Here is a 22,868-nt window from a genome sequence, read left to right as displayed (position 1 = left end):
AAAAAGTTATATGGTTGTGTCAGAAAAAAGTGATGCACAAATTTTTAAAAATGTATACGATTTAAAAAAAAAACATGAATACTTCTGCTACTTATAGGTACACTTAAACTTAAGCCATTAGATTTACATTTGCCTATTTTTTTGTCATGCAGAAAATACTTACAAAAAGTGGTGGTTTAAAAAAATTGTGATAAACTGTTAGAAGGTGATGTACCTGCCTTTGTTGTTTTTTTTTTTATTTTTACTTATCAAAACCTAAATAGGGATGCAAAATACAATTTCATTATTGCATCTGTTGTCTCCGGAACACAAGGCAAAATATTGGAAAATACATTCTGTCTAATGCACTTTATTGCTTTTCTCTCCAAGCTTTTAATGTAATGATCATTCTGCAGAAATCATGCCAATTATAAAGCCATTTATCATTTATAGTCTAAAAAGGCAGGAACACGGCATAACAATAAAGAGTTGCTCATCTAAAACTCTGCAGTGCAGCGAGGTGTTAGTAGAAAGGCTTTTAGCTAAATTGTGTCTGGTTGAGCACAGGAGAAACACAGAGTTGCAAAGAAACTGAAAGGAGAGAAGGGAGCTGGGATAGATGCAGAAAATGTTCATGTCTTGGGCACCATTTGCATGGGAATTTTGCCAATCTTGCAAATCCCAATGGCAGAAATCTACTGATTCCTGCTGCTCTGACAGCGGCTTATGGATAGTAGAGGCTAAAAAGCCCATACACTGCAATCGCACGCAGTCTGCGGCAGCAGCTATTCATGCCTATTGGCAAAGCAAGCAATTACTGCAGGTGTGACTTTAGGTCTCTCACAGCTCTGACTACTTCCAAATAACAATACGAAGTACCAAGAAGTCTCTGAAGATAAACTGCCAGTATTTACATCAGATGCAAGGTAGGGTAGTAGCTTTTAATTTAAGTGACTTTTCTGACTTTAAGGAATATTGAAATGACAGGGTTATATATTTCTCTGTTATTGAAGACCTGGGCTTTAACAGCCATGTAGTTAAAGGTAGTGAATGAGAAGCAGAATGGAACAGGGGCCCTGAGACTGAAGGTATGGCCTGTTTGGAAGATTTTAATAGGTGAAAACTTTTTTTCACCTTTCTGACCAGGCCTTATTTTGCAAATCGGCACTGCGTTATTTTAACGGACAATTGAGTGGTTGTGTGACGCTGTACCCAAATAAAAAGTCCTTTTTTTCCCCACAAATAGAGCTATCTTTTGGTGGTATTTGATCACCTGCGCGTTTTTTTTTGCGCTATAAACAAAAAAAGAGCGACAATTTTGGAAAAAAAAACAAAAACAATATTTTTCACATTCTGCTATAGGACATTCTCAAAAATTTTTTTTAACATTTTAGGCCAATTTGTTTTCGGCTATATATTTTTGGTAAAAAAAAAAAAATAGCAATAAGAGCAATTTGATCTGTTTGCGAAAAAGTTAACCTGTCTACTAACTATGGGAAATATTTATGTCATTTATATTGTTTTTTTTTTATAGTGATGGCAGCAATCTGCAATTTTTTATGGGACTGCGACACTGGGTTAGACAGATCGGACCCCTGACATTTTTGACACTTTGGGGGGACCAGTGACATTACTACAGTAATCAGTGCTGAAAATATGCACGGTTACCGTAATGACATTGGCAGGGAAGGGGTTAACATTATGGGTGATTAAGGGGTTAAATGTGAGCCTAGGGGAGTGAATCTAACTGGGGATGGGGGAGGCGTGGCTTCTAAAATGACCATAGAGACATGTGATCCTATATAGAAGGATCACATGGGCTCTATGATCACTTCAGGGAAAAGAACGGTCAGCTGACCGTTCTTCTCTCTCAGCGGGTGTCGGGCGGCAATCGGAGCCGCCTGCCTGCTGCATCGGCTTCCCCGCTAACGAGCAGGGGCGCTCGCCCCCTAGCCTCCCAAGAGCGAGCGCCATACATGTACGGCGATTTGCCTGGGAGCCGCTGCCTGCCACAGTACATCTGCGGTGGGCGGACGTAAACTGGTTAAGAAAAAAATAAGGTCATCTTGAAATTGATAGCAGCAACACATCTCAAAAACGTTGTGACAAGGCCATGTTTACCATGGTGTAGCATCCCGTATTCTTTTACCACACTCTGTAAATGTTTGAAAACTGAGAACAGCTGCTGGAAATTTGGTAGAGGAACTTTGTCCCCCTCTTGCATATCTTTGTCATATTTCTCATTTCAATATGCACCAAATATTTTCAATTGGTGACAGGTCCTGACTGCAGGCAGGTCAGTTGCGCAACTAGACTCTTCTACTACGAAGCCATGCTGTTGTCATAGATGCAGTATGCAGTTTAGAAATTGTCCTGTTGCAAAATGCAAAACCTTCCCTGAAAAAGATGTGGATGGGAGCAACTGCTGCTCTAAAACCTAGATATTGAACAGTTTAAATGAGCATTGGCCCAGAGAAGTCAGCTGTGTTTCTGGAGTATATTCAAAAATGGCTTCTTTGCAAGAGCTTTACCTTGCATTTTTTGGATAGCATGGTGAACATTGTTCCCAAACATTGATTTTTGTAAGTATTCCGGAGCCCATGCAGTGATGTCCATCACAAAATCATGCCTGTTTTTAATGCAGTGCCGCCTGAGGGCCCAAATATAACAGGTGTCCAATATTGCATTTCGGCCTTATCCCTTGTATACAGAGATTTCTCAGGATTCATGAAATCTTTTGATATTATGTATTGTAGAGGATGATATATTTATAGTCTTTTCAATTTTACTTTGAGTAGCATTATTCTGAAATTGACAATTTTTAGACCGCTTCTCACAGACTGGTAACACCTTTACCTCTGAGACAGAGTCTTTAGGCCCCTTTCACACATACGGTCCGTTCAGTTCATCAGTTCAGTCACGTCAAAATGTATCAGTTTTCCATCCGTTTTTCATCCGTTTTTCGTCAGTTGTCATCCGTTGTCATCCGTTTTTCATCCGTTGTCATCCGTTGTCATCCGTTTTTCATCCGTTGTCATCCGTTTTTCATCCGTTGTCATCCGTTTTTCATCCGTTTTTCATCCGTTTTTCATCCGTTTTTCATCCGTTTTTCATCCGTTGTCATCCGTTCTTCATCCGTTCTTCATCCGTTGTCATCCGTTCTTCATCCGTTGTAATCCGTTCTTCATCCGTTGTAATCCGTTCTTCATCCGTTGTAATCCGTTCTTCATCCATTGTAATCCTTTCTTCATCCATTGTAATCCTTTCTTCATCCGTTGTCATCCTTTCTTCATCCGTTGTCATCCTTTCTTCATCCGTTGTCATCCGTTTTTCGTCCGATCCGTTTTTTTGACGGATGAAAAATAGGGCATGTATCCGTTCAAAAAAAACGAACATTGACGGAAGCGGATGAAAACGGATGTTAACTGATGATAATCCGTTGTCATCCGTTTTTACATAGATATGCATTGATGTCCGTTTTTCATCCGTCAACGGATGGATGAAAAACAGACAAACGGACAGCATGTGTGAAAGGGGCCTTAAGATGCTCTTTTCATACCCAATTATGTTACTGACCTGTTCCCAATTAACCTAATTAGCTGCAAAATGTTAGTCCAGCATTTGCTTGTCGGTACCACTTACTTTGCCAGGTTTTTGTTGCCCTGTCCCAACTTTTTTTGAGATCTGTTGCTGCCATCAATCTCAAAATAACCCTATTTTTTTTTCTCAATATAACACAATGTATTCTATTTTCGATTGTGAATAAAATAATAGGAAAAAATAGGAGTTAGGGAGATTCACTGCATTTTGTTTTTATGTAGATTTTACACAGCGTCCCATCTTTTTTTGGAATTGGGCTTTACATATTTGTCTGCTCACCAGTTTGTACTGAACTTATAATTGTATTAGAAAGAAACTATATACAGTAACACTGCGTTTAGGGAGCAGGGAAAAGTATTAACCATTTGTACAGGTGAATATATAATGCTAAATCTATGAAATCACTGTGCTGTGTATAACCATAAACAATGTACCAATGTGCTACATACACATAACAATATATAACTATGTGTTTAAAAAAACAATCATAGTGCTTCAGCAGCCTCCTAATTAATAGTACATTAGGAAAACGAAAAAAAAAAAACTGATTTCAGGAGGTGCAGAGTATCAGTTTCTTCAAATATTATAAAATAGGAAAACAAACAGTCCCAATAGAAAGCAAAGTGTAATAAAATTGCGGTCACAGAGTCCCACATGCAGATCAGTCTATTCACAAATCACCAATAAAAGTAAAGTTTTCCTCACAAAAATGTTCAGCAAATAACACTTGGGTGTAGACCAGAAACGTCGTAACTTCTGTACACCCAATCATTGTTTGCCAAACATTTTTGTGGGGCAAAAACTGCTCAGCTTGACACATAAATGGAGTTGGGTGGAGCACTTTTATTGGTGAAATGTGAAGAGACAAATCTGCACAGGGAACTCTCTGTAACACCAATTTTATTGCGCTTTGTTTTCTCTATTGGGACTGTTTGTTTTTTTATTTTTTATTATTTGTTCTTATTTAAAGAAACAGATACTTTAGATATTAGATTTCCCAATGTACTATATGTGAATATTTATTTCATATTTCCTTGAAGTTCCCTGGTTTTTGTTACTGTAAATGTTGTATAGATTGATAAAGTAGCCACTAGCAGAGCTATGCATTTCACTGAGGATACCTGAGCCTTTTTTAACAACTATAAAGATATCAGCCATTCAGAAACAGCATTGTGAGAAGGGGTAGTACAGCATATTACAGTGTAGCATTGCACAATTACACAAATAATTGCATGCTATACATAGATACATCAAAGTCCTTATGCCTAGATTTACAAAGAAAAAATATGAATCCCTGCTCATAGAAATCTAAATTAAAAAACAAAAATGCAATATGTTACAGCTTAGAAGTGTTTAGATGTGACTGCATACATAATAATAATAAAATAATGCCATTTTATAATCAAGCTCACAGGAAGGGACTAGGACTTGGCATTTCTGATAAGTCATCAGTTATTTTCTGCACCTGCTAAAACATTCTTTGTCCTAAAAAAAAACAAACAAATGCAGCCACTACATCTATGGACTAGTTAGCTGTAATAAATTAAATTTTTGTTCTTGGGATCAGTTTTGCCTTCATAATAATCACAGCAAAAAATAAAACTTGATTACCGATTATTATGTTTAGCACAGCAATAGGTTTACATACCTTTACAACAGGATTCAACAAAACTACTCCTGATTTTTTAGTTATAACTTGCTTTGTTGTGTAATGATGTTCTATAAGCTGTGGGATAGTAGGAAATCCAGTGCCTTCAAACCTATATTGATTCTGTTCAAAAGGGATTGGGGTAAGGTGGGGAGGGGGAATGAAAAGAAAAAAAAAATAGACATGTTACAGTTGTGAAAATGGCAATCAAAAGGCTAAATATTTTTCAAAAGCAAGGTGGAGCCGATTTAAATTGTTCCTAAAACTTTCAATATATTGATTCAAAGACTACAGTAAGGGCTAGTTTGACAAAATAAAAAGTAATAAAAAAAACAAATGGGTGGGTCTCATTGTGGGTGCTATTTTAGAATATGATTTGACCAACTATATTACCATTATAATCATTGAAGGGTCTTGCAAATTTGTTTCCCCTTGCATTCATTACTACAGGATGTTCTGCCGACTGTTTCCCAGTCCCCTGACAGCCCCCCTCCCCCACCCTCTTTACATGTATTTAATTTTTTTATTTTTTATTAGGGAGCAGTACCTCATATTCACAGGCACCCTCTCCCACTTCGATAAATATTTGCAGCTTCTGACTTTATTTTATTTATTTTTTTTTAACTGAAGTTCCTTTCTAACCTGTACTTGAGGGTAGTACTATTAGGGGAGAGAAAGCAAGTTTGCACATGCAGTAAACAAATAAGGCTGCTTTACATTCATAAATGTTTACCAACTACAAAAATCAAAACTGAATTACAATGAAACCCACTGATTTAACGGTTTCCCAAAAGGAAGTTCAGGTTAGAAATGTTCAATGAATGGTAATTAAACCTTATTCATACATACCAGCGTTCTCATTTACAAAACACATTCACAATGCATAATATATTCAAGGCATGCCTTAAGGGACAACCAGTGTGCTTATGTCCGCTCTCATTTGAATTTTTAGGCCGTCAAATGGCTGGTGTCACGCTTGATCACATGTGTAAAACAAAATCAACTACAGGTCAAAAAAGAAGCTAGAATGACAATTTTTGCATGCAGCTCTGCTTTAAAAACTGGATTTTTGTAAGAACTTACCGTAAAATCCTTTTCTCTGAAGTCCATTGACAGACGCAGCTCTTATGCTTCTTCCCTATTTGGTTATGCGCCATCTACAGGAGTAGACTAGGCAGTGAAAAGTTTTCACTCGACACGCCTATAGGGGCTGTCCCTCACGACTTAACCCCAGACACACTGTGCTCTCATATCTGTTTCGTAGCAAGCAGTGAAAAGAAGACACAACCATCCCCAAAACAGTGGGGCGGGTGCTGCGTCTGTCAATGGACTTCAGAGAAAATAATTTCACAGTAAGTTCTTACAAAAATCCAGTTTTCTCCATCGTCCAGTGACAGACGCAGCTCTTATGCTTCTTCACTATTGGGATGTCCCTTAAGGCATACCACCAAAAGAAAGCTCTGTTAGTGGGAAAAAAAGGACGTAAATTTTGTTTGGGTATGGCGTCATACGACCGCGCAATCGTCAAAGTCGCACAATGCCGAATCGCAAAAAGTGGCCTGGACGTAAGACAGCAAAATCCTCCAGTGGTAAAGTGGTTAAATAAGATATAAAATTCATATAATAATCCAAAGTGCTAGGTGCCAGTCTCTGTGCAAAAACAAATCCTCAGAAAAAGTGCCTTGTAGAAGGTGAATTGTGTGCACAGACGCCCAGGTTGCTGCTTTGCAAAATTGGACCACTGACGCCTGATGACGGAAGGCCCAGGAGGCACTAAGCGCCCTCGTGGAATGCGCCTTAACAGGGAAAGGAGGAACCTGACCCTTAATTGAGTAGGCCTGCACCACCGTTTGCCTGATCCATCTAGAAATGGTTGCAGCTGATGTAAGAATCAGGGAGGTCCATGGGTCAGGAAAGAAGCGAAGACGTCCCCCCCAAATCAGACACAAGTGAGGGCGCCCCATCAGGCAGAAGAGGGCTTGTCTGCAGGTCTGAAAGAACCCGCTCTCAGCTTATTAGACCAGGTCTTCTTGGAACCTCAGGAGGAGTTCCCGACAGACTTAGATCCTTTGTCTTGTGATCGTAAGAGAACAAAAGGCTGCATATGAGCCGAAGAAAAAAAAAAAAAGGGGGGGGGGTTCACGTCTGAGATGAGACTCCTTGCCCCTGGCAGCCTGTGGAAGAAGAGTACTTCCCCCCCCCCCCCCATAAGAACCTTAATTATAACCTCCAGATCATGCATGGAACGACCACTGCTGTCGCGGACAGCCTAAAACAAAGGGAGCAGCATCTAGAGAGGCATCACAGAAAAACTGCAAGCCCTGGACCAACTGGTCCTCCAGCTCTGCAGTGCTGTCTGAGCTGCAGCTTTACCGGAGTTCTGTTCCTGTGCCTGTATTTGATTCCTGTATTGACCCGGCTTATCTGACCACTTTTGCTTATCTCCAGTCCTGACCCTGGCTTGCCTAGACTGCTATACCTGCTTTTCTGCCTAATATCTTGCTGCCAACCTCTGCCTGTACATCAACTATTCTATGCCAGCTGCTGATTCCATATCTGATTATCTGTGAACGATCCAGCTTGTCTGACCCTGCTCTAAACTTTTGCCCATCCTGCACCTCTGCACCTGGTGACGCTGTCCTGCATCTGCTGTGCGTCCGTACCACAGTACCTGCTTCTATCTGCTTCTCAGCAATCCAGTCCTGTCCAGTGACTCATCGGCCACTCATCTCGGCTGCCAACGAAGACCAGCGCAGGCACTTTTACCCCACTGCACGCTCGCATCCTGAGCCAGGGCTGTACGAGAGGTCTCCCTCTGCCCGTCAGGCTCTGCTATAAGGTACGTGACACCGCCACCGGATTAGAGTGGATTTATCCAGTCTGGAACATGAGAATCCACCCCAGGTGGGACTGTCCACTTTTTTACCAGAGACTCTGCAAGGGGATACTGTCTAGCGAAACGCTTAGGGCACCAACCTATTGCGTTTAGGTCACTGACTAGTGACAATTCTGTCAAAATAGGCGGGAAAAGGGAATATCTTTGCCGCTTTTGGGGAGCTGCGGGTACCAAAGGGGACCGACGCCTCCGACACAGCAGCAGCTGCATCCTCCATTTTTAACCCCTTTCGCGCCTAAGTCTTTTACTGACATTTGTTGCTTACAAGTTAAAATCAGTATTTTTTTGCTAGAAAATGACTTAGAACCCCCAACCATTATATAACTTTTTTTGCAGAGACCCTAAAAATAAAATGGTGATCATTGCAAGATTTTATGTCACATGGTATTTGCGCAGCGGTCTTTCAAATGCAATTTTTTTGGAAGAAGTACATAAAAAAACAAAAAACAGTAAAGTTAGCTCAATTTTTTTGTATAATGTGAAAGATGATGTTATACCAAGTATATAGATACCCAACATATCATGCTTAAAAATTGCACACACTTGTGGAATGGCGACAAACTTCGGTACTTAAAAATCTCCATAGGCAAAGCTTTAAAAAAATTGACCGGTTACTAATTTAGCATTACAGAGGAGGTCTTGTGCTAGAATTAATGGTCTCGCTGTGATGATCGCAGCAATACCTCCCATGTGTGGTTTGAGCACTGTTTTCATATGCGTGCGCGACTTGCGTATGCTTTTTGCTTCTGCCCGCGATCATGGAGGGATGGGGCGCTTTAAATTTTTTTTTTTTAATTTTAATTGTTTTTTACACTATTCTTTTTTTTAAAAAAAAAAAAACGTATCACTTTTATTGCTGTCACAAGGAATGTAAACATCCGTTGTGACAGTAAAAGGCAGTGACAGGTGCTTTTTATGGAGGGATCTGGGGTCTAAAAGACCCCAAACCCCTTCTCGGCACTTAAAATTAAAAGCATGTTTGGCTGTTTAGAATGCTTTCATTTTTTATTTTTTTTAATCTGGGAACTTTAAGGCTCCAATACCCGAAAGTGATGTCATGTCATCGCTTCCGGGTTTTTACATCGGAGCACCGATCAGAGCCGAATTTGGCTTTGTTCGGGACTCCAACCAGCCAGCGGATGTGCCGGCTGGTGGCTCGGGTCTCCCGGTGGAACGAGAGACATGGGCCAGCTGCGGAAGGCGGCGAGAGGGGGGGGGGGGCTTTGGGGGAGATGTACCCTCCTGCTCCTTGTAATGACAATCCAGCGGCTGCTTGATGGTCCTTACAAGAAAGCAGACCGTCGGCTCTAAACAACGGTACTGGGATGAAACCTCTAGCTGCATGTATCAACCCGGTACAACTCCTAAAGCCGAGGTTGCCTATTTGCATTCCATCAGCGTTAAGGGGTTAAAGTTGCCACATTGATACAATCAGTGCATCCATCAGCACTGTTTCATGCACGGCTGCAGTAGAAGAGGAATCATCCTCACTAACAGAGGACTCAAAGTACGTTGACGCAGGCCCAGTAGGGTCGCTACATACTAAGCTCACCCCGAAACATAATCAGGGGAGACCACTGACTGTGATCCTAACCACATATGAGACCCAGCCTACCATAGAGGACATAATACAACATAACCCCCCTTTAAGGTGGGCCATCCACTGTGACGCGGAAACGCAGGCAGGGTACCCCCACTCACACAAGAATGGCAGCAAGAGTATCACTAAAAATAAAGCTCCCCCACGGCGCCACCCAGTTTCAGGGAGGTGCTAAGCTGACCATATGACTCAGTAGGCAGAAAGCTGCGGCCTAAATAATTGTCGGGGCCCAGCAGCAAATAGCACGTATCCTTAATCCGACAGATGCCCAAGGGGGGAGTTAGGGGATTCAGCTAGACCCACTGAGGCCGCACAAAGGTTAAGAAGATTCTGGAGCTGTGTCAGTCAATGAACGGAAGAGAAAATAGTATTACATGTAGCATAGTCAAAATAGAAAAGTGCATACAGGAAATATACAGGAAAAATCAAAAGGTTATGGAACTACATACATCTTATTTTTTTAATGCTTACTTGCATACATATTTTCCTTCTATTAAAATATTTCTAAAAGCCCACAGTAGATGAAATGTGTACTAGAACGAGAGGCCAAAAGATTCACATTGAAAGAAAAAGGCTCTAGTAAACAAACACTTCTTTGGGAGTTTGTGAAAGCAACAAAGTACAATAGGTCTAAAATATAATATTCACAAAATTTGACCTCTAAAAAATAAACTGGCAACTTTTGTTTTAACACAGTGCTTCTCGAATCTTGTAGCATTATTGAACAACTACTTCAATGTCAATTAAATTCATTCAAATTCAAATACAGTAGGGAAAATTATTTGATCCCCTGCAGATTTTGTAAGTTTGCTCACTTACAAAGAAATGAAGGGTCTATCATTTTTATCATAGGTGTATTTTAAATGATAGAGACAAAATACCAACCAAAAATCCAGCTGCAAAAATCGAGTTGCAGTTCATGGAGTAAAATAAGTACTTGATCCCCAAGCAAAACAGGACTTCGTACTTTGTGGAGAAAACCTTGCTGGCAAGCACAGAGGTAAGACGTTTCTTGTAGTTGGTTACCAGATTTGCACACATCTCAGGAGGAGTCCACTCTTCTTTACAGATTTTCTCTAAATCCTTAAGATTTCTTGGCAACTCAAAGTTTCAGCTCCCTCCATACATTTTCTATAGGGTTACAGGCTGACCTCCCACCCCTTCATCCTCTGTAGCAATGCTGGCAGGATGTTTGTGTAGCTCATGCATGCCCAAGCCTAAGGGAATATTGCATACCACTTGTGGAATTGGTATAGTTCGGGCAAGCTTAGGCTGGATAGGCGCTGCCTGGAAAGGCTTTAAAACAGCTTGCATGCATAGATACTACTCATTTTATTGATATCAGCTTTCCTTTATATTAATGTGTGTCTTTCAAGGCACAGTATTGTCTACACACCTATGAACAATAAATACCCCATGAGGCCAGTGCCACATGATGACAATCTGCCAGTACCAAAGTCATAAGAAAAATAGATCAGGATTTTGAACTGAGTATGTCTGCTGAGCCTCATCTCAGAACACAGTTACACTTAAAAGACATGGTCAGGGACATCGTCATAAATATAGAATCACTGGGTTTAAGAATACAAGAATGGTGTTTGCTATCACCAGGTACAACCATTTCTGCCTTTAGAAGACATCAAGATGGTTTAACAAATTTCTTTGCACAGGTTGACAGCCTTGTTTTCTGAAATTACATTGACAGTTTGTTCACAGCTTTGGGTTGTGGGGGTGACCCACTAAAATTGTGTCTCTATTGATTCAGTCTTAAGACTGTCTTGCTGCACAATGGCAAGTTACACTGTTAAAAGCTTGTTGGCTATGCTGCATAAATGATAGAGACACATAAAACATTGAGCTGCTGTAAATCACATCCAGTACACCAAGTAAAACTGGAATATCTGTGGAGATCTAAAACGACTCTGCAGCTTGGAATGCAGCACGGACATACCAAGTACTCTTGTTGCATATACGAATGGGACATCTGTGCAAGAGGGTTGCATTACACTCACAAAAGAATTTGATTCTAAGGCTGAAATACATGGCACATGAACCAATTGATGACCCTGCAAAGATATTGTTGCCTCCCATGCAAAATTTTGCTAAACTCTTGTTGATACTTTTGCATAAATGTGGCCTGGGCATCTAGCCATCAATGGCCTTTGGTCACAAAAGAGTTAAGGTAACACAAATACAGAATTATGGTAACAAAGGTTAATACAGAGAAACAGGATTATTTCTGATTTGTGAGGATTAACATATGGTAAAACAAAAACACTCAAAAATCCTGGCCATCCTCTTCTATCAAAGGGCTGAGATATTTTTCTCTCCCCGGGGCTGCTGTTTTGCACCGCCCTCTCTAATTGGCTAACTGATTTTGATTGACAGCAGCGTGAGCCAATGTCCCAGATGGCCAAGGGACTTGTGAACATCGCTGGACAGAGATGGGGCTCGAGTATTATGGGGTCTGAGGTGGGTTGCAGCACACAGAAGGTTTTTTTTTTTTTTTTAAATGCATAAAATTTATTAAGATAAAAAAACCTTCTGCCTTTACAACTCCTTTAACATGATTTGTCTGAGATGGGGTTCAATCACTTGATTTAAAAGCTAAATATAATAAAACTACTCATACAATCTATAGATATATGTGAGCAAGACAGTCTTGATAGGTGGTAGTAGGGTGCCATTTCATAAAAGGATGACTTAAAGAGACAGATTTTTTTCAAATACACAAATATAAAAGTTTTTACAGACGTACATCAGCAAACTGAATGATAAAATGCCGCCTCTGTGAATCTGAAAACACAGAAAGGACATATTCACCAGGTTTCCCATGGCTCTCCCGCACTAAGAAGTCCCCCTGTTGCTTTAGCAGCTCTTGTGCTTCAACTCGAGGAATTGCACCATGATACCAATCCTGCTCAGATAAAGGCTTTTCACTTGTGGAGATGACGTCAAATAACTAGAAAGAAAGAAAGATAGATTTTGATTACATTAAACTTGCTTTTAGATGACTAGTTTAAGGTGTTTTTTCACAAACTTTTCTAGAATATTCAACTACAAAAAAGACGGCAATTGCACTATAGCTTTTCGCACACGCACACAAAATTGCATGATTTTGCACGCATTTACAAAACGTGCAAAAGTGCATCAGACTTGCAGTGCTATTATTTGTCAATACACCAATCCAAATGGCAAGCAGTTGTGTTTTTTTTTGCATGACAAAATGCACAGTTGAAAAACCAAGCTCGAAGATCAAAGGTGCATGAGCTAATCTTCCTACATTTGTTGCACATACCGCAGCCCACAGAAAGGAATAAAGTAATATTTCAATTGTGCAGCATGTAACAGTGTAAACATCAAAACAGATATCCCCTTCCTCTGTGCCAAATATTGGCCCCTGGACTTGATTGGTGCCCGAGCAGGGGCCCTGCAACTGTGCCCACTCGAAGATTGCCATACAGCACCAAGCTGACTTAAATTATGGGCCTGGTGGTTCCTAAACCCTGGCGCGTAGGGTCCTCAAACTTGGCTCAGAGATACTATTAGCAGTGCTGGCGAACCTTGGTACCCCAGATGTTTTGGAACTACATTTCCAATGATGCCCATGCACTCTGCAGTGTAGTTGAGCATCATGGGAAATGTAGTTCCAAAACATCTGGGGGGCCAAGTTTCGCCATCACAGTACTATAGGATACCCAGGGGCCACATGCATTTTTCAGGGCTGATGCCTAATTGTTACCTGCATAGGGGTCATTTTGGCTAACCGCTATGGAATATAGGAACTGCAGAGGTACTGTTGAATAGCTAAGAGTCCAGGGATTCCTGTGATAACCAGCACTCCCTTGCTCCGCAGTACGGGCCGAAGGCCACAAACTCTGAAGTGGCCCTGGAAATAGTTGATCAGGGAATTTGGGGCTAGTGACTCCAAATTTTTTGGTAAAGGAAGACCTCCCCTACCTCCGTGCCAAATATGGCCCCACAGACTCATTTGGGGCTCGAGCTGCAGTCCCTCAAATGTCCAGACTACGAAGCCAAAGTTTAACATAGCGGGTCAAGCTACTATAAATTTAGGGCGCTGCGGTACCCAAACCCCCGGGGTTAAGGGCACCATACTTGGAAAACTAATACTACAGGACTTCTAGGAGCCACACAAATTTTTTGTGGCCAATGCTTAATTTTTACATGGGCTGGCATGGGGATCGACTTTGTCCAAATACTGCAGAACATAGATAATGCAAAGCCCCACTTCACGGACTAATAAGACTATGTTGAATAATATTGTACCCAGCAATCCCCACTTTGTGGTACCATAACGCAGCCTACGTTTCCCACCGTCATCCAGCCTGTCCCCCATCACGCAGCCAGTGTCCCCTCCGTCATCCAGCCTGTCCCCCATCAAGCAGCCCGTTTCCCCCATCACACATCCTGTGGCCCCCATGACACAGCCTGTGGCCCCCATGACACAGCTTGTGGCCACCATCACACAGCCAGTGTCCCCGCCGAAATCCAGCCTGTCCCTATCACAAAGCCAGTGTCTGCACCGTCATCCAGCCTGTCCCCCATCACGCAGCCAGTGTCCCCGCCATCATCCAGTCTGGCCCCCATCACGCAGCCAGTGTCCCCGCCGTCATCCAGCCTGTGTCCCCCATAACACAGCCAGTGTCCCCTGTGTCCCCCATAACGCAGCCAGTGTCCCTGCCGTCATCCAGCCAGTGTCACCCATAGCGCAGCCTGTGTCACCCATAGCGCAGCCTGTGTCACCCATAGCGCAGCCTGTGTCACCCATAGCGCAGCCTGTGTCACCCATAGCGCAGCCTGTGTCCCTGCTGTCATCCAGCCAGTGTCCCCCATAGCGCAGCCTGTGTCACCAATAGCGCAGCCTGTGTCACCAATAGCGCAGCCTGTGTCACCCATAGCCCAGCCTGTGTCACCCATAACGCAGCCTGTGTCCCCCATAACGCAGCCTGTTTTCCCTGCCATCATCCAACCTGTGTCCCCCACCACAAAACCTCTGTCTGTGCGCTGTTCACAACTGTGGGTTTTTTTTTTTTTTTTTGAGAGGAACTATCAATCCCAGCATGTACTTTCAAGCTCAGCTTCACAAATTTTGAGGAACTATAAATCCCAGTATTTCCAAATAGTGCATAGCAACGCTCACAATTGTACAAGTTACTGTTTCAAGCTCAGCTTCACAAATTATGAGGAACTATAAATCCCATCATTCCCAAATAGCGCATAGGAACGCTCACAATTGTACAAGTTACTGTGGGGGGATTGCACTGTGCACGTGTTTATATTTGCCAAAAGCTCCAACTGTCAGGGAATGTCCGCGGGCACATGCTCAGTAGTATTGAATCGTCCTGTCGATAAGTCCAACTCTCATGCACGGGCGTTGGAGTTCTCTGTGAACGGGCATTGCCGTTCGCGCATGCGCAGTAGGCAATTGTATTCTGCTGTATAACTGAGGGGCCCTGCGCTTATGGATATTAAAATAAAGTACTGTGCATAAAGCTGCTAGCTGCAGTGAAAAGTGCTGGTGCTCTTTTTATAATGAGGGATGTGAGTGCAGCGCTGCTTTAAAATTATAAATCTATAAATATATATAAAAAATATAAAATTGTGCAATGACTTATTACATCTGTGGTAGTCTTCAAAAAAAACATGAAGTGTACAATCATAAAAATCTAATATTTATACACAATGTGCTCCAAATAAATAAATATATAAATAATTGTCCATAAATAAATCTTTCCAGAATGCTGTGACTTTTTCCGATATTCATAAAGTGCTTGAGTGCTCAAATTGTGCAATAAGCGGGGTTTCCCCCTTAAGATGTCTGCTTACCATCAACTGGATGTAATCAGGCATGGAAAAAAGGCTTTACACTCTGTTTTTCAATTGGTGAGTAAGGAATAGTTGCTGGAACCTCAAGATTCATCGCCCCCGTATCCTCAAAAAGAGAAGCTTTTCATGGTGAAGTTTGTTTCAAACAACACATTTATTGGGTACATGGCGGGGATTTATACTCATAAACAACAAAATATAACAAGCAGAGAGCGGCTCGGTGGTGTGCTGCTCCCGCAGCATACGATCCTCCGGCCGGGGATCACGTGGTACTCGCTCTACCTATCGCTCAGCGATAGGTAGAGCGAGTACCACGTGATCCCCGGCCGGAGGATCGTATGCTGCGGGAGGAATAACGTTAGGAAATAACAGGGGTTCGTTTCAAAACGACCCCATTTGGGTAAAGGAAAATCCTTCGCCCTTTTGGTAGGCTAACAAGTACCAAAAAGGAATTTCAGTCTCAGCTACCTCTGCCGGTATAACCTCAAGACCAAAGGTTTCCCGGACAGACACAACTAGTGCATCCACCACTCTTGTGCTATGGCGGAGGCAGAAACGTTCTACTCACTGCTGAGGAGACATTACCTGAGACAACTGCCCCATAAGAGGGACCTGCAGCTGCATTGACCAGCTCCGAATCCGTATCTGAAGTATCAGATAAACAATAGGGGTAGGCGGGGGTCGCTTCTTGATCCCCGTCCCTGACAGGCCACCTCCACCCGGGATACCAAAGACTCCAAAACTGCCGATAATGCATTAAAAACAAGTGTGGTACTGGAGGGTCCTGCGGCCACCTTGAGGGGATCAGGTGGGGATACCTATGCGGCAGGGTCAATGATTATACAAGACACTTGCCAGCGACAAAAAATGACAAAGTAAAAAACTTTTTTTTTTTTTTGTGTCCCCCAGTCGCAACAGCGCCCCTCAGTGTTACCTGTTTGGACCCCACAGAGAGAGAGAGAGAGACCCCAAGGCTCATCCCTGATGCACAGAAGTTTTCATCAGCTTGCTCAGTCCTGTTACAGACAGGAAGTCTTTGGCCCTATTTCCTGGGTAAAGGAGGCGGCTCCGCCCCTTAACACGCCTACCGGCGCCTCCCCCTGGCTCCATGAGGTGTTTGGTCACCTCAAACATGGCCGCCCCCACGTTGGAGACACGAGGCTACGCCAATATGGCGGCCTCGTGTGCTCTGCAAGAAAATGGCGGCCGCCTGTTAGGATAGCGGTGGCTTAGCAGCGGCCTGCGGGATGCTGTATACGGCCTAGCGGCCTGTGGGAGTGCATTGGCCCCCCAAACTTCACCCTGGATGGTGATCAGCCTGGCCGGCGGTACCGGACTCTGGTGGGCCGCATGCGGTCCGTGCCTGCCCTTGCTGGAGGAATGCGATCTGGACTGCAGTTATACATGCATAGACATCGCCCTGTGAACACCTCTGACAGATAGGATACCTTATGCTACCACAGTAATATTCTAGTACTGCCACTGACTTCAGTCATCTTTACAGTTTTGAAATGACATTAGATTGTCAGCTTTTAGCATAGACACACCCCTAGGGGCTGTCCCCTCAGTCAATACCTTCCTGCACCAGCATTCGCAACTCAGTTTGGTAGCATAGCAGTAAGAGTACACAAAAACCCCAAAAGAGGGGGGGGGGGCGGCGACTGTCGGAGGACTCCAGGAAAGGAATTTTACGGTAAGATTTTACAAAAATTCTGTTTTCTCTTACGTCCTCCGACAGTCGCCGCCCCCTTCCAAGTCCTCACCAATGGGACGTCCCAAAGCAGTGTAGACATGAGGGGTGGGAGACGCAACCATAGAAAGGCAACGCAGTACCCACATCAGAGAAAGGAACCTTACCCCAGTAAGAGAACCAACTGGGCAACAGGAAAACGTGCTCAACAGGAGCAACAACCCAGGAAAAGAAGTAACCCAGGGGTAAAACACCCCAATAACCAAAGGCCCACAAAAACAAGGGTCCCTAAGAAACTGCCGCACTGAGAACTTTACGGCCAAAGGAGGCATCAGCCGATGCCTGAACATCCACCTTATAGAATTTTGAGAAGGTGTGAACGGACGACCAAGTCGCCGCCTTACACACCTGGGCCACAGAAGCCTGATGACGGTAAGCCCAAGACGTACTCAAAGATCTGGTAGAGTGCGCCTTCACAGGGAAGGGGGGAACCTTCCCCTTCAAGGCATAGGCTTGCTCAATGATCTGTCTGATCCATTTGGCGATGGTCGCAGCCGACGCCGCCACGCCCTTCCGAGGTCCCTCAGGAAGGACATAGAGGGAATCTGACTTGCGAAAAGATTTAGTGGACAACAGGTAAACCCTGATCGCCCGGACAACATCCAAGGAATGCAAGGCAACCTCCTTCGGATGCTTAGGCTTCGCGCAGAGCGAAGGCAAGACAATGTCTTCATTTAGGTGAAAGGCAACCTTCTTGGACAACAGAGACAACGAGATCTCCCTGATCTTTTCAAAGGGAGCCTGTTGTAACACGGACAGAACTAAGTTCAAGTCCCATGGAGGCAAAGGTTCCCTCCTAGGAGGGGCCAAATGTCGCACCCCCTGAACAAAGGTGCTAACCAATGAATTAGACGCCACAGGGCGCTACAAGTACGGTAGTAAATTTTCCCCGAAGAGGCTTTTCTAGCCTTGATCAAAGTGGGAATGACCTCAGGGGAGAGACCCCTATCCTTCACGACCTGGCTTTCAACAGCCAGGCCGTTAAAGCCAGCGACTGTAAAGCAGGATGGAATATCGGCCCTTGAGACAGGAGGTCTTCTCGAAGCGGTAGACGCCACGGAGCGTCGACTGCCAGATTTACGAGGTCTGCGTACCAAGACTGGCGAGGCCAGTCCAGTGCCACCAGAATCACTGTGTGCGGTTCCGAGGCTAACCTGCGAAGAAGCCTGGACAGTAGTTGAATCGGTGGAAATGCATACATCAGACGATACTGATGCCAGGGCGCCACTAACGCGTCCGAGGCGTCTGCCCGAGGGTCGCGCGTCCTCGCCACGAACCTTTCCACCTTGTTGTTCAGACGAGACGCAAACAGGTCCACATCTGGGGAACCCCACTTCGCGCACAACATCTGGAAGACATCCGGGTGAAGGGACCATTCTCCCTGGTCCAGGGTCTGGTGACTTAGATAATCCGCCTGCCAGTTCTCTACCCCCGGAATGTGAACTGCCGTTATCGCCGGGACGTGCGTCTCGGCCCAAGACAGGATGTCGGCTACTTCCCGAGCCGCTCGGGCACTCCTGGTGCCCCCTTGGTGGTTGATGTAGGCCACCGCGGTGGCATTGTCCGTCTGAACCCGAACTGGACGGCCCCGAAGCCGGTCCGTCCATCTCAGAAGGCAAAGCTTTATCGCCCTCAATTCCAGAATGTTGATCGGAAGGGAGGACTCCTCCCCCGACCAAGTTCCCTGGGCAGACAGAACGCCCAGAACACCACCCCAGCCCGACAGACTGGCATCCGTGGTGAGCACCGTCCACGATAATGGACGAAAAGACTTGCCCCCCGACACCGCCGGGGACTGGAGCCACCACAGAAGATCCCTTCTGGTGTTGTGGCTCAACGAAATCCGCAGATCCAGGGATTGCGGCCGCCCGTCCCACTCGGCAAGAATCTCCGCTTGGAGACTCCGCGTGTGAAACTGGGCAAAGGGGATCGCCTCGAAGGCCGAGACCATCAAACCTAGACACCTCATGCACGTCCGGAGAGACGATTGTCGGTTGTCCCTGAGGGACCTGACCTCGTCCTGAAGAGTCCGAAGCTTGTCTTCCGGTAGGAAAACCTTCGCTTGGACAGAGTCCAGAATCATTCCCAGGTAGGGAAGACGAACCGAAGGACACAGAGTCGACTTCGGAATGTTTATGGTCCAACCGAACTCCTGCAGAGTCCGCATCGTGGTGGACAGGTCGGTCACCAGGCTCTGACTGGCGTTTGACCGTATTAGGATATCATCCAGATACCCCAAGACAGCAATGCCCTGTGCTCTCAACAGGGCCAGAACCGGCGCCAGCACCTTGGTAAAAACCCGCGGAGCCGAAGCGAGAACGAAAGGTAACGCCACGAATTGGTAGTGATCCTCCGCAATGTCGAATCGAAGGTACCTCTGGTGACCCTCGAAAATGGGGATGTGTAGGTACGCATCCTTCAGATCGATGGAGGCCATGAATTCCCCCGGACTCAGGGCAGCCACCACTGATCGCAGAGATTCCATGCGGAACTTGCGTACCCGCACAAAGCGGTTCAGAGCTTTCAGGTCCAGAATCGGACGCACTTTGACCTCCTTTCTGGGCACAGTGAACAGATTGGAGTAAAACCCCCGAAATCTGTCCCGATGAGGCACCGGAACCACCACCCCCTGGGCCCGCAGATCCCGCACCGCCAGGTGCAGATCCTGCAAGCGCTCCGGAGACAGCTGAAGATTTGAGGGAAAAAATCAGCCCGCCGGCCGAGAGAGAAATTCGATCTTGTAACCAGATCGAACGATGTCCTGAACCCATCTGTCCCGAATGCGGGTCAGCCAAGGTTGTAGGAAACCGCGCAGACGTCCCCCCACCCCAGAAACGGGTGAGGGCGCCCCTTCAGGCGGAAGTGGTATGGGAAGTTGAACCGGACTGGCCGGACTTCTGCATCCCTGCCCACGGCTTCTTCTGGGAGCCTTGGCCTTTGAAGGGCTTGCCCTTGGACTGTGACCGAAAGGCACGAAAGGACCCCTGAGAGGGCCTAGACGAGGAATTCTGTTTACCACGGAAGGACTTATGCTTGTGGGACTGGGGCAGAAGAGTACTCTTGCCCCCCGTAACCCCTTTTATCAGAGTATCCAAAGCCTCGCCAAAAAGGCGAGATCCCGCGTAGGGAAAATCCGCCAGTGTCTTGCGAGAAGATTGGTCGACCGACCAATTCTTCAGCCAAATCAGACGACGGTTCAGTATCGCCACGCTGGACAGGCGCGCAGCCAAGGGAGCTAAATTCACGTCCGCATCACACAAGTACATGACACCCTGATGGATCTGGTCCACCATAGCCAACGTGGTAGGTGAAGCTGAATCAGCCACCAAGGTTCGCCTAAGCATCTTCGTCCAATCTGCAACAGCCTGTGCCGCCATAATGGAAGCAAAAATAGGCTTCAGCATAGAACCAGCCACCATATAGGTATGACGGGCAAGAGACTCCATTCTCCTGTCCGTAGGGTCCCGGAAAACCGGGCTATCCTCAGAAGGCACCGCAGTAGCCTTGTTCAAAATGGCCACCGCGTGATCCACCTGAGGCGCCACACACCAACGCTCGTCGGTGGAGGGCGCAAACGGATAAAGCAGTTTAAACTTATTTGGCACAGTAAAGGGCTTCTTTAAATTGCGCCACTGTTCATTAACCGTATGGTGAAATTCAGCAGGACAGGGAAAAACCTGCGCTGATTTGCGAGTCCTCTGCGTTCCAAAAGAGGACACCCTAGCAGGAGGAGTAGGCTCATCCTCCAGGTGCAAGGTATCTTTTATGGAAGCAATCAGCTCATTCATGAGTGCAAGCTCTTCAGGCGAGCCAGGGGGAGAAACATCAACCCCCTCCACCTCTGCCTCCCCCTCGGACCCCAGAAGGTCCAAAGATGAGCGGGACCCAGAGAAGGGTACGCCAGCCACAGCAGCCACATCGCCCTCTGAATCAGAGGAAACGGACACCATTGCCCTTTTTGCGGATCGTTCAGCCATCAGCATCTGCACCTGAGACACTAAAGAAGCCACTACAGCGTTCAGATCGGCCCCCTCGGGGGGTGCAGCAGCCCCCTGGTCCCCCACCAGGGCGGGGGGAAACTTGCTACCCTGAGAATCCATGCCCCAGTACAGAAAAGCAATAAAGGTACTGGCCCTTTAATACCACAGCGAGCGCAGCCCACCGCACACTACTGTATGCACCGACCCCGCAGGGGTAGATAACACTGAGCAAGGAATGACAGGACAAGAAGGTAAAAACCTGGAGAGAGCACAACAGACTGCTGTTCCCAGAGAAAGAGGAAGTGATGCAATGCTGGCTGACTGATACAGCCTATGAAGGCTCCGGCAAAATGACCGCTCGGCTGGGAGGGAAGGCTACAGGAAAACGGCGCCGACATGTGCTCGGACGAGCACCGCCCGCCAAAATGACGGCGAATGGCGCCAAAACACGGCGCTGCACAGGGACAGGGCCGGTCACAGCATTCAGGCAAAGAAAATGGCGGATCGCCGCAGCGACCGCCGCACACACGTCTGCACACAAAACTGCACCCAGAGCATGGCAACTCACAGCAGAGCAGGATGGCCCCCCCTCGCAGCCCACAGGCAGTGCAGCCACACAGGGATCTGACAGGGAGCCCGCAGTTACACAGACATGGGGGGTACTACACAGCCACAGACTGACACCCACCAAGAAGGTCCCCACACAGAAGGTGCTTACCGTACCAGATGGCGTGGGAAGCCGTCTCCAGCGGCAAACCGCTATCAAGGCAGACAGGGAGTGCCGCAGCCAGGACGCTTGTGGACCACAGCCAGAGACCGCAGCATGGCGTCCAGTGAGGTAGCCACCTCACAGGCAGCATCCCTGCAGCGAACAGGGATGGGTCATTCAATGTGCCAGGGCAAACCTAAGCTGAACGCTCAATGGCAGGCTGGGGATCCATCTGGCTCTCAGCCCTGGGATCCAGGGCGGCCAGTCCAAGACCCAGCTCCGCATGACGATTCTTCATTTGAAGATCCCTAAACTAAGGCTGACAAAATAACAGCTAGTAAAGAAAAGAGAAAAATACTTGAAATAAAATCAAATAAAGGGTAGAAGGCGGAGACTGAGCCCAGCACAGGAAAGCCAGCTACTCCTAAGCTAGGCAAGATCAAACTGAGTTGGGAATGCTGGTGCAGGGAGGTATTGACTGAGGGGACAGCCCCTAGGGGTGTGTCTATGCTAAAAGCTTTTGTATTAACAATTCTTGTTGCCTAGCTACTCCTACGGAGCAAAGGTCAATACCCATTGGTGAGGACTTGGAAGGGGGCGGCGACTGTCGGAGGACGTAAGAGAAAAACTTTTTATGAGCCGAGAAGAATGGACTACGTCAACGACAGGGCTCCTTGACCTTACTAGCTTGTGGAGGGAAGGTGCTCTTCCACCCTGTGAGACCCTAATGATGTCATCCAGGGAAGCTCCAAACAGGCGATCCCCTAGGAAGGGTAGATCAGATAAGGCCTTCTTAGAAGTCTGTTCCGCTGACCAGCATTTAAGCTAAAAACAGGCCTACGGACCACTGCTGAGACAG

General features: G+C 45.8%; 1 protein-coding gene across 3 annotated transcripts in view; it reads right to left on the bottom strand.

Moving 5' to 3' along the window:
- Window positions 1-22,868, bottom strand: part of FER (FER tyrosine kinase) — a 452,282-nt gene that overhangs the window by 232,356 nt on the left and 197,058 nt on the right. For all 3 annotated transcript variants that reach the window (XM_082263755.1, XM_082263756.1, XM_082263757.1), the window contains 2 exons: window positions 12,482-12,685; window positions 5,228-5,350 (listed from right to left, as the gene is read on the bottom strand). In XM_082263755.1, coding sequence (XP_082119881.1) covers window positions 5,228-5,350; window positions 12,482-12,685 — 327 coding nt within the window. The remainder of the gene's footprint in view (window positions 1-5,227; window positions 5,351-12,481; window positions 12,686-22,868) is intronic.

Source organism: Pelophylax lessonae (assembly GCF_965119305.1).
Source record: "Pelophylax lessonae genome assembly, chromosome: 1".
Lineage (NCBI taxonomy): Eukaryota > Metazoa > Chordata > Amphibia > Anura > Ranidae > Pelophylax > Pelophylax lessonae.
The sequence above is the reverse complement of the archived record's forward strand: the minus strand, read 5'-3'. Positions and strand labels throughout refer to the sequence as shown.